At 21.7% G+C, this 12,895-nt stretch overlaps 2 protein-coding genes across 2 annotated transcripts in view; one reads left to right on the top strand and one right to left on the bottom strand.

Annotated features, from left to right (window-relative positions):
* Positions 1 to 3,564, top strand: part of LOC117178407 (NEDD8-activating enzyme E1 catalytic subunit) — a 23,096-nt gene extending 19,532 nt beyond the window's left edge. Inside the window, exon 4 of the mRNA XM_033369834.1 lies at positions 3,523 to 3,564. Within this exon, the coding sequence (XP_033225725.1) occupies positions 3,523 to 3,564 (42 nt within the window). The remainder of the gene's footprint in view (positions 1 to 3,522) is intronic.
* Positions 3,565 to 10,900: 7,336 nt separating this feature from the next.
* The window catches only part of LOC117177969 (proliferation-associated protein 2G4), a 45,863-nt gene continuing 43,868 nt past the window's right edge, over positions 10,901 to 12,895 (bottom strand). Inside the window, exon 7 of the mRNA XM_033369123.1 lies at positions 10,901 to 12,269. Coding sequence (XP_033225014.1) covers positions 12,144 to 12,269 — 126 coding nt within the window. The 3' untranslated portion in view covers positions 10,901 to 12,143. The remainder of the gene's footprint in view (positions 12,270 to 12,895) is intronic.

Below are 12,895 nucleotides of genomic sequence, written 5' to 3'. Positions count from 1 at the left end.
ATATTAACATTTCCAGTTAAAATTTTTGTCAACCAGAGAAGTAAAGTTTTAACCAAAGAAAGGAATTTTCAACCTAGAAAATTAATTTTCTATAAAAAAATAAGATTTTTCAACAAATCGTGAATTTTCATTATTTTAAAACTTTAAATTCCCTGAATTTTGCCTGATCAATTTTTTATTTTTCTTTGCCAATTTTTCATTTTTCTTCACCGTTCTACATTTTTTTCAGGTCTACATAAAATTTTACACCTGTTTTTTTAAGATTGAATTTAAACACCTGAATTTTAAGCGAAAAAACAATCTTATTCAAAATCTCAAACCAAAGAGACGTAATTTCAACTGAAAAAAATCAGCAAAATAATTTATTTTTCAACTAAAAAAATGACTTCAGAAAAATTAATTCAATTTTGAACCAAGGAAATGATTTTTCAAATTAATTTTTCATAAAAATCAATTTTTTTAACAAAATGAATAAATTTTCAATCTAAAAGATTAATTTTTAACGAAGTATGAAATAGTTAATTTTTTATCTAAAAAAATGAAGTTTTAACTAAAATGCTGAATCTTCAACTCAAAAAATACATTTTTAACGAAATAATTGCATTTTCACCCCAAAAGATAATTTTCGACCAATAAAGACCAATTTTCAGCATAATAAATGAATTTTCTGCCAACGAAAAATAAAAAGGAATTTTCAAGAAAATAATTAATCTTTCACTTAAAGAAATTAAATTTGATCCTAAAAGATTAATTTTCAACAAAATAGAGAATATTTCAACTAAAAAGCATCAGTTTTTAATTAGAAAAATCAATTCTCAACCAAAAAATACGAATTTTGAAGAAAACAGTTAACTTTTTAAGCAAAAAAAAAAAAAATTTACAAAAAAGTTAAGTTTCAACCAAGCAAAATGATGTTTGACCAATTTTTTATTTTTCTTTGCCAATTTTTCATTTTTCTTGACCTTTCTAATTTTTTTTAGGTCTAAATGTAATTTTACAACATCGATTTTTCAATCAAATAAATAACTTTTTAACCAAATGTGGAATAGTTAATTTTTTAGTTAAAAAATTAATTTCCAACTACAAAACAAACTTTCAACAAAATAGTGAATTTTTCAATTAAAAAAAAATATATAACTTTGAACTAAAATGATGAATCTCAAACAAAGAAAATTAATTTTTAATCGAATAGGTGAATTTTCTACCCAAAAGATAATTTTGGAACAATAAAGGCAAATTTTCAACATAAAACATATTACATAATTTAAAAAAAAAAAGAAAAACAATTTCCATCCAAAGAAACGAATTTTCTACCAAAAAAGACAAATTCTCAACAAAATACGTGAATTTTTAACTACAACATAAAAATTTTCAACCTAAAATAAAATTGTTAAACTTTCAGTTAAAACCTTTATTTTCAATTGAAGAAAAGAACTTCCAGCCGGGAAGATTAATTTTCTATTATTTTTTTTTTTTTTATTAAATTTCTATAAAAAAGAGCTATTTTCGAGAAAAAATGGAATAGTAAAATTTCCAGTTAACTTTTTTTTCAACCATGAAAATTAATTTTCTATAATAAAAAGATTATTTTTTAACAAATCGTGAATTTTTAGCCGCATAGTTGCATTTTCAAAAAAATAGTTGAATTAAATAAAAAACTAATAAATTTTAAACCAAGAAGGTTAAATTTCTGTCAAAAAGAGCACTTTTCGACAAAAAATATCAACAATTTTCCTTTAAAAAACATAATTTTTAATTACAATATATTTTCCAACCGAATAGATAACTTTTAAACTTTTAAGAAAATAGTGAATTTTTTAACAAAAAAAATGAACTTTTAACAAAAATTATAAATCTTGAACTAAAAAATGATGAATCTTCAAGCTTAAATATTCATTTCTGATCAAATAGGTAAATATTCAACCCCCAAAATAATTTTCGACCAATAAAGAAAAATGTTCAACAAAATAAATGAATTTTCAACTAAAGAAAAAAAAACGAATTTTCGAACAAACCAGTTTAATTTTATACCCAATAATACAAATTTGCAGCAAAATACGTGAATTTTCATCTAAAACAGCTATATATTTAAACTAAATTCAATTTAATAGAATGAATTTTCAAGAAATTCGTTAATTTTCCATCTAAATAAATGAATTTTTAACCGAAAAAATTAATTTTTAACAAAACACATGAATTTTCAACTAAAAAAGATCAGTTTTTTCTTACAAAAATCAGTTTTCAACCAAAAAATACGAATTTTTACAGAAACGGTTAAATTTTCAAGAAAAAAAAAATTATTTTAACACAAATGTTAATTTTTAACCAAGAAAGATGATTTTTCAACCAAAAAGTTCAAGTTTCGACGTATTTTTTATCCAAGAAGACACATGATTCGTACAAAATCCCAAATTTTAAGTTCTCTAAAGTTTTGTTTAAGTCTAAATAGAATTTGACAACTGGGAAATCAATAATTTTATTGCAAAAAAAGTTGCATTTTTAAGTGTATTTCAAACAAAAGAAAGTTTTTCAAGTCAGTAGAGAAAAAACTATCTTATGAATAATCTCGAGCCAAAAAGACGAATTTTCAACTAATGAGATTACTATTTTATAAAAGACATGAATTTTCAACTAAAAAAAGATCAGGTTTTCATTAGAAAAATCAATTTTCAACAAAAAAAACACGAATTGCTACTAAAAAAACATGAAATTTGAAGAAAACATAAATTTTCAAGAACAAAAAAATAATTTGAACAAAAAAGTTAATTTTCAGCCATCAAAGATATTTTTTTAACCAAATAGTTTGTCAATAGTTTGAAAAAAATGTTTATTTCTAAATTGATTTTAAACAAAGAAAAATGGAATTTTCAACACGAATCCAAGAAGGTGAATTTTCAATTTAAAAAAATCGACAAGATACTTTATTTTTCAACTAAAAAATTCATTTTTAGCAAAATAATTCAATTTTGAACCAAAGAAATAAATTTTCAACCGAGAAAATTCATTTTGTATAAAAAAAGGTTATTTTTTAACAAATCATTAATTTTCATTATTTTTTAAGGAATAGTCAGACCATAAATGATTTTTCAACTATGAACTCAACGAAAAGTTGAAAAAATAATTTTCAACTAAAAACGATCTATTTTTAATTAGAAAAATCAAATTTCAACAACAAAAGAAACGAATTTTTAAGAAAACAGTTAAATTTCCAAGCAAAAAAAAAATCATTTCAACAAAAAAGTTTATTTTTAAGCAAGAAATATGATTTTTCAACCAAACAGTTGATGTTTCGACATATAAAAAATTAATTTGTGACCAAATAGTTGAATTTTGAACGCAAAAGGACGAATTTTCTATCCAAAAAGACAAAGGTTTTGTACAAAATTCCAAATTTTAAATTCCCTGAATTTACCTGACCAATTATTTATTTTTATTTAGCAATTGTTCATTTTTCTTCACTGTTCTAAATTTTTTTTTAGGTCTATATTGAATTTTACACCTGTTTTTTAGATTGAATTTTAGAGAAAAAACAATCTTATACAAAATCTCAATGCAGAGACGTAATTTAAACTATAAAAAATCAACAAAATAATTTATTTTTCAACTAAAAAAATGAAATCAGAAAAATAATTCAATTTTAAACCAAGGAAATGAATTTTCAACCAAGAAGATTAAATTTCTACCAAAAAGATTGTTATTAAACAAATTTGTCGACAAAAAATAGAATAATTATATTTTCCGTTAAAAAATTAATTTTTCATAAAAATCTATTTTTTTAACAAAATGAATAAATTTTCAATCTAAAAGAAATTTTTAACGAAATATGAAATAGTTATTTTTTCATCTAAAAAAATGAAGTTTGAACTAAAATGATGAATCTTCAACCCAAAAAATACATTTTTAACGAAATAATTGAATTTTCTCCGCAAAAGATAATTTTCGACCAATAAAGACAACATAATAAATTTATTTTCAACAAAACAAAATAAAAACTAATTTGCAACAAAATACGTGAATTTTATCTAAAACAGATACATCTTAAACCAAAATTAAAATAATTTTCAATCAAGATGATTAAATTTCTATGAAAAAGATCAATTTTTGAAAAAAAAGGAATATTAAAATTTTATTTTAAATAAAAAAAAAACTAATTTTCAACTGTCGGAAAAGATGGGAATTCTTAAAAAAAGGGAAGTTAATTAATAAGAAAATTAAACTGAATTTTCAAGCAAAAGAGATTAATTTTCTATCAAAAAATATGAATTTCCAAAGAAATAGTTACATTTTAAACCCAAAAATTTTTAACCAAATAGTTGAATTTTCAACCTGCAAGTATATATTTTTAACCAAAACCAGTTGAATTTTTTAAAGAAATAGTTGAATTTTCTACAATAATTTCCAACTAAAAAAAAAGGAATTTTCAACTAAAGAAGATCCATTTTGCCTTAGAAAAATCAATTTTTAATATAAAAAAAACATGAATTTTTAAGAAAATAGTTAAATTTTCAAGAAAAAAAAAAGATTTATAAGTCAATAGAGATCACTTTTCGACTAAAAAAATGAACTTTAAACTAAAATGATAAATGTTTAACTAAAATGATGAGTCTTCAATCCAAAAAATTAATTTTCAACCCAAAAGATAATTTTCGACCAATAAAGACAAACTTTCAACATAATACACAAATTTTTATTTATTTTTAATCATATATTTAATTATTTTGTTATCATTTATTTTATTTTGCTATTAAATATCCATAAAAAAGCTATTTTCGAGAAAAAAATGCAATAATAAAATTTCCAGTAAACATTTTTCTCAACCAAGAAAATTAATTTTCTATAAAAAAAAGATTATTTTTTAACGAATTATGAATTTTCATTATATTTCTGACAAAAAAATTCTGACAAAAAAAAAACACTTTTAATAAGAATTCATTTTTCAACCAAATACATAACTTTTACACCAAATATGGAATAGTTGATTTTTTTAGTTAAAAAATTTATTTTCAGCTAAAAAACAAATTTTCAACAAAATAGCGAATTTATCAACTAAAAAACGAAACTTTTAACTAAAATGATAAATTTTGAACTAAAATGATGGATATTCAACCTGAAAAATTAATTTCTAACCAAACAGTTATACATTCAATCCGAAAAATAATTTTCGACCAATAAAGTAAAATTTTCAACATAATAAATGAATTTTCTGCCAAAGAAAAAAACGAATTTTCAACAAAATAATTAATCTTTCACTTGAAGAAATTAATTTTGAACCCAAGATAAACTTTCAACCAAAAAACAGGAATATTTAAGAAAACAGTTAACTTTTCAAGCAAAAAAAAATAATTTTAACCAAAAAGTTAAGTTTCAGCCAACAAAGATGATTTTTTAAACAAATATTTGAAGTATCAAAATACAAAAAAAATTAATTTATGACCAAACATGTGCATTTATAACCAAATAATTGAACCAAAAAAGATGACTTTAACTTTCTACCTATAAAGACAAATTTTTAAACAAAAGTATGAAGTCTCAACAAAATAGTCGATTTTTCGCCTAAAACAGAAATTTTCAACCTAATAAAATAAAATTTTAACGAAGCAGAGGATGAAGATTAAATTTCCATGAAAAAAAAAATAATTTTAAACTAAAAAGATCAATTTTCAATGAAGATTAATTTATTACTAACAAGAATTTAGTACAAAAGTTAAATTTTCGACCTAAAAAGTCGAACTTTTAGAAGACTTTTCATTTAAAAATTGTTCATTTATTTTTAATAATTTATTTCATTATTATTCATTTTTCTATTAGAATTCTATGAAAAAACGCACTTTTCGAGAAAAAAAAGTTCTTTAACAAATCATGATTTTTCAACAAAATAATTGAATTTTGAATCAATTAAATGAATTTTCTACAAAAAAGACGACTTTTCACCTAAAATAAAACATTTAAATTTTCAGCTGAAACCTTTATTTTCAACTGAACAAATTATTTTCAACTAAGGTGATTACATTTTTATTAAAAAAAATAAGCAATTTTCGGAAAGAACGGAAAAGTAGAAAATCTTATAAAATTGGAAAAAGAGGAGAATAGGGGAAATTAGTTAATAGAAATATTTAACTGAAATTTTAAGGAAAAAAATTATAATTTTCTGCCAAAAAAAGATGAATATCCAAATAAATAGTTGAATTTTCAAGCTAAAAAGTAGAATTTTTGAAAAAATGGTTTAATTTTTAAGCCTAAAATTTCCAATAAAATATAAATTCTGAACAAAAAAATGGAAGAAATAATCATTCAAACCAATTAATTTTTAACTAAGAAAAATGGAATGTTCAATTTAATCAAATGAATTCTCAACAAAAAGTTGAAAAATTAATTTTTAGCTAAAAAAAAAGAAATTTTCAACAGAATAGAATAGTTGATATTTTCAATTTAAAATTTCATTTTTGACAAAGTAAAATAAATTTTGAACGTAACAGAAAATTTTTGAGAAAGAAGATTAAATTTATATAGAAAATCCATTTTTGACCAAAAATGAATAAAAAAAATTGATGTTAAAAAAACTAATTTAAAAAACAAAATAAATTTTCAGCCAAAAAATATTAATTTGGAAAAAAATACTTAAATTTTGTATCAAATATTTGAATTTTCATCTTAAGATGATAAGTTTTAAACCAAGCATGGAACAGTTCAATTTTCAGTTGAAAAAACTCATTCTTAACTAAAAAAGTTTATAATATTCAACAAAATAGTCCAATTTTAAAAAAAATTTCAAAAAGTATTAATCCGGATTTTCAAGAAAATAGTTAAATTTTCAACCAAAGAAATGCATTTTTTATGTAAATTATCTTCAAACTAGTAAAATAAAATTTTGACCAGATGATGAAGACTAAATGTCTATAAAAAAAAGCAATTTTTGACAAAAATGGAATTTAAATTTTCAGTTTAAAAATTAATTTTCAATAAAAAAAAAGAATATGATTTTCAACCAGATATGAATTTTAAACTAAAAAGATCAATTTTCAATGAAGATTAATTTTGTTCATAAACAATATTAATTTTTAATACACAAAATTAACTTTCGACGAAATATTTGATTTTTTAAAATAAAGTTTAAACTTAAAAAAAGTCTAATCTTAATAAAAAAAATGTCTGCAAAAAGAAAAGGAATTTATAATGAAGTTGTTCAATTTTCAATTAAAGAGATAATTTTTTAGTTAAAATGTGAATTAATTTTCAACTGAAAAAAGTGTCTATCAAAATAGTTTAATTTTTAAGCAAAAATTGAATAGTTTAACCAAGAAGACAATTTGATACATAAATTTTGAAATGTCCTAACTTTCTGGAATTTTCTGAAAAAAAGAGTTGAATTTTTATACTAAAAAGACGAATTTCAAACCAAAAAAAAAAAATTGAATTTTCGACCCCCTTTCAACAAATGTTAATTTTTTAACTAAAATGATAAATCTTGAACTAAAATCATGAACGTTCAACCCAAAAAATAAATTTTTAACTAAATAGTTGAATTTTTACTCCAAAAGACAAATTTTCAACATAATATATGCATTTTAAAGCAAAAAAAAAAAAAAAATTAACAAACATACTGCATTTTTTTATTTAAAAAAAAAAGAATTTTCTCCTACAACAAATAAATTTTCAACCTAAAATAAAACAGTAAATTTTTTAAATAAAACCTTTATTTTCAACCAAGGCAATTAAATTTCTTTAAAAAAGAGCAATTTTCAAGAAAAAATAGAATAGTAAAATTTTCAGATAAAAAAATTAATTTTCAACCAAAGAAAAGAATTTTTAACCGAGAATATTATTTTTCGATCAATAAAGATTTATTTTCAACAAATCATGAATTTTCTACCAGAATAAGACCAATTTTCAGCTAAAATGGATAAATTTTCAGCGGGAAACCTTTTATTGTCAATTTAACAGATGAATTTTCAACTAAGGTGATTTAATTTTTATAAAAACTAATTCATTTTCGAGACAAAATGGAATAGTAAAATTTTCAGTTAAAAACATCAATTTTGAACCAAAAAGAGGAATTTTCTATTATAATTTATTTTATTAATTATTTATTATATTATTTTATTTTTGCTCATTTATTTTATTATTATTTATTTTTTTATTAAATATCTATCAAAGAGAAATTTTCGAGAAAAAACGGAATAGTAAAATTTTCAGTTAAAAAAATTAATTTTCAACCAGAGAAATTAATTCAGAAACAAATTAATTTTTAATCAAAAAGATGATTAAATTTCTGAAAAAAAGTTAAATTTTCGAGAAAAAGTGGAAGAGTAAAATGTTAAGAAAAAAAATAATTTAAAAATTCAAAAAAACTAACTTTCAATCGAAAAAGTTAATTTAAAAAAAGGGAAAAGAGGAGAATAGGGGAAATTAATAAATAAAAATATTCAACTGAATTTTCAAGCAAAAAAATGAGTTTTGTTAAAAAAAAGACTAATTTCCAATGAAATAGTTGAATTTTTCAAGCTGAAAAGTCGAATTTTTGATAAAAAAAAAGTTTAATTTTAAAACCGAAAATTTCCAACCAAACATGAAATTTCATAGACTAATAAAATTACTATTCTGCATAAAAAATTAGAATTTTTCAATAAAATAATTGAATTTTCGTCTAAAACAGGTACAACCAAATTTCCAAAGATTTAACCCAAAATAGAAGTTAAAATTACGTTTTTTACAAAATAAACTGAATTTTCAACGAAACAGATGCATTTTCAAGTAAGAAGATTAAATTTATATAAAAAAATTAATTTTCGACAGAAAATGGATCAAAACTGTACTAAATTTTATGTTAAAAAATCAATTTTCAATAAAAAATAATAATACAAATTTCACCCAAGAAAGATATTTCAATTGATTGAAGAGATTAACTTTCTACCTATAAAGACAAATTTTCAATTAATAAATAAAATTTCAACCATAAAAATGAATTTTTAAATAAAAATATCAAGTCTCAACAAAATAGTTGATTTTTCGCCTAAAACAGAAATTTTCAACCTATAATAGAATTAGTTAAAAAATTATTTTCAACCAAATAAAATAAATTTTTAACCAAACAGAGGATTAGGATTAAATTTCTATGAAAAAAGAAACTAATTTTAAACTAAAGATATGAATTTTAAACTAAAAAGATAAATTTTCAATGAAAATTAATTTCTTACGGACAATAATTTTGTACAAAAATTGAATTTTTGACCGTCGAACAAATTATTTTCAACGAAGCTGATTACATTTTTATTAAAAAAATAACCAATTTTCGGAAATAATGGAATAGTACTATTTTAGGTAAAAAAATTAATTAAAAAAACCTAAATTTCAACTGAAGAAATTAATTTTCAACAAACGGAAAAAAGTAGAAAGTAAAAAAATCATAATTTTCTGCCAAAAAGAGGTGAATATCCAAAGAAATAGTTGAATTTTCAAGCAAAAAAGTAGAATTTTTGAAAAAATTGTTTAATTTTTAAGCCTAAAATTGCAAATAAAATATCAATTCTGAACAAAAAATGGAAGAATAAATACTTATTTAAACTAATTAATTTTTAGCTAAGAAAACTGGAATGCTGAATTTAATCAAATGAATTCTCAACAAAAAATTGAAAAATTAATTTTTGCCTAAAAAAAAACAACAACAAATTTTCAAGAGATCGCACGAATTTTCAACTAGAACTAAATTTTTTAATTATAAAAACCAATTTTTAACCAAAGAAGACGAATTTTAAAGAATATTAAATTTCCATGAAAACAGAAACTAATTTTCAACTAAAGATATGAATTTTAAACTAAAAAGATAAATTTTCAATGAAAATTAATTTCTTACTGACAATAATTTTGTACAAAAATTGAATTTTTGACCGTCGAACAAATTATTTTCGACGAAGGTGATTACATTTTTATTAAAAAAATAACAAATTTTCAGAAATAATGGAATAGTAAAATTTTAGGTAAAAAAAAATTAATATAAAAACCCTAAATTTCAATCGAAGAAATTAATTTTCAACAAACGGAAAAAAGTAGAAAATCTTATAAAAAAAAGGAAAAAGAGAGGTGAATAGAGGAAATTAATTAATAAAAATATTTAACTGAAATTTGAAAGGTAAAAAATTATAATTTTCTGCCAAAAAAAAGGTGAATATCCAGAGAAATAGTTGAGTTTTCAAGCAAAAAAAAGTCGAATTTTTGAAAAAATTGTTTAATTTTTAAGTCTAAAATTTCCAATAAAATATCAGTATCAATTAATTTTTTACCAACAATAATTTTATACAAAAGTTGAATTTTGACCCAAAAAGTCGAACTTCAAAATGACAAATTTTGGCCAGAGATAAATATACAAATACTAAAATAAATTATAAACAAAATCGTTCAACTTTCAACCAAGAAGATTTATTTTCTACCAAAAGGTCTAATTTTCAAAAAAAAAAACAATTAAACCTTCAACGAAAAATAAAAAAATATGACTTTTCAACAAAAAGAGATTTATTTCGAACCAAAAATATAATTGCAAACTTTTCAATTAAAAATAATTAACTTTGAACCAAAAAAAAAAATGGATTTTCAAATTTGGCTTTATTAATTTAGTTCAAATTTAATTTTTTTTAATGAGAATACTTTTTCAAAAAAAAAAAAAAGGTGATAGAAAAAGGGGAAAAAGTGTCAAGTCTCTACTGTTCTAAATTTATGTATTTTCATCCTCGCTCCAATCAGAGATCATGGATCGTAGCAAAATTCACGTTTTCTCTCTAATAATAGATTTCATTAATTTCATCAAAATTCACATTTTTTGAGTGTACTGGGCAGCGTGTCGAGTGTTACGCAGAAAAATGTCGCTAGATTTTTGAAAAAAAAATTAGTTTTTCAAAATCTGTTTATGGAATCTTCTTTTTTTATTTATTTATTTTTTTTTTAATTTTGATTCAGCAGTAATTTAACAATCGAAAATGCGTAACTCGAGTAGAAAAAATATCTGCAACCGATTTCCTCGCATTTTCAAGCACACAATATTCCACAATTTTATGTTTTTTTTTTCTCAATTTCAAGTCGTGCAAAATTATTATATATTTGCTTACATTTAAAAACGATGATACATTCTTCTTTTCATTTAAAAATTATTTCAAATGTATCAACTATGAATAACCATTCGCGATTCTATAAAAAAAAATTAAAATTAAAATAAAAAAAAGGGGCAAAGGTAAATTAACGTACGAAATGCAACAATTTATTATCATGCCTGAGTAATAAATGCTCGGTATCATTCATTTTTTGGCTCGGCTGACACCCATGGTTACAAATGGAAGCAAAGATGATTTTTTAATCTCTTTATTTACTTTTTTTTTCCTTAAATATTTTCAATATATATGCAAATGTCGAAGAAGACGAAGCGAATTTAACTCGTCCCAATGTTTTCAAACATTTTTTTTTTTTTTCAATCAAAATTCGCTCGACTCCTTCCTCCACCCTTCCAAGATTTTATTTTTTTCCTAGTTTGAAACGTTTTCGCGTGCAGTTTAAAAAAAATGAAGAAAAAAAAACAGTTTCTTACAGAAAATTCAGGATTTCGCAATGGCACAATTAAGTAAAAAAAAAAACAAAACAAAAGAAAAAAAGAAAATCCAAAAGAAAGAAAGCGAATCACCAAATTTGCAAGAACCAACTTTTTCAACTGTCAAAGAGCCGACAAAAAAAAATGTTACAAAAAACTAAAAAGAAGCCAGTCAAGTGTGCCAATGCGATTAATTATTAATTAATAAAAAATATTAATTAATTAATTAAATGAGAAATATTCGAGTATAAAAAAAAAGAAAAGAAGGGATTTACGTAAGCGCCGATAAATAGGAAATGTATGATTAGTTTTGAAAATAAGTAGAGAGAGAAAAAAAAAGAAAAGACTCAGTACTTTTTTGCGAAAACACAAGTAGAGATGACCGAGACGGAAATGATTAAAGACTTTTTACAGGGAATCAGTAGTCGCTAGAGTCAAAATGACTTGAAAATATTCCGCGAAGGCATCCTGCATCACTCTTTTTTTGTTTTTTTTTTGTTGCTGCTGTTGTTGTTTGTTTTTTTATTTATTTATTTGTTTGCATTGCATTATTGCTTTAGCTAAAATGATTGTGTTAGGCCTTGGCGTCAATTTCCATTGTCTCAATTTGCACCGATTCTCTGCTCTCTCCCACTGCCTTTTCCGCCTTCTTTTTCTTCTTCTTGGCGGACTTTGGATTTGCGGAGGACTGCAGAAGAGACTGAAATTCGAAAAATATTATTATTATTAAAAATTAATAGGAGAATCTTTTTTTTTTTCTCAATTTTCAGGCATCGGACTAAAAAGAATTATGAATTTTCAACAAAACAGTTAAATTTTTCAAGTAAATAAATTAATTTTTAACTAAAATGATCAGTCTAAAATTTAAGAAATTTAAATTAGACCCAAATCCAAATTAACATTCCCATTTAACGTCCAACAATCAAATTGTTTTATTTAACAGGATTTTGCATCAATGATCAGTCTATTTGAAAAATGAATTTTTAGCCAAATCCTTTAATTTAAACTTAAAAAATCAATTTTAAGCCAAGAATTATTTTCAATAAAAAAAAATTCAACGAAATAGGTGCATTTTCAAATATATGGTTTTTTAATTAAATTTTAAATGTTTCAGAAAAAAAATAATTTTTAACCAGATACGCGAATTTTCAAATAAAAAATATCAATTTTTAGTTAGACAAAATAATTTTTCATGAAAAAAAAACAACAAAATTAAATTTTCAACAAAATACTTCAACTAAAAAGCGAAATTTTTAAATAGAAAAATTAATTTTCAATCAAAATTTAAAAATTTTCAACAAAATAGTTTCAAAATAATTTTTAACA

Source organism: Belonocnema kinseyi, chromosome 8 (assembly GCF_010883055.1).
Source record: "Belonocnema kinseyi isolate 2016_QV_RU_SX_M_011 chromosome 8, B_treatae_v1, whole genome shotgun sequence".
Lineage (NCBI taxonomy): Eukaryota > Metazoa > Arthropoda > Insecta > Hymenoptera > Cynipidae > Belonocnema > Belonocnema kinseyi.
Note: the sequence above shows the minus strand (reverse complement) of the source record. Positions and strands in the feature narration are given on the sequence as shown.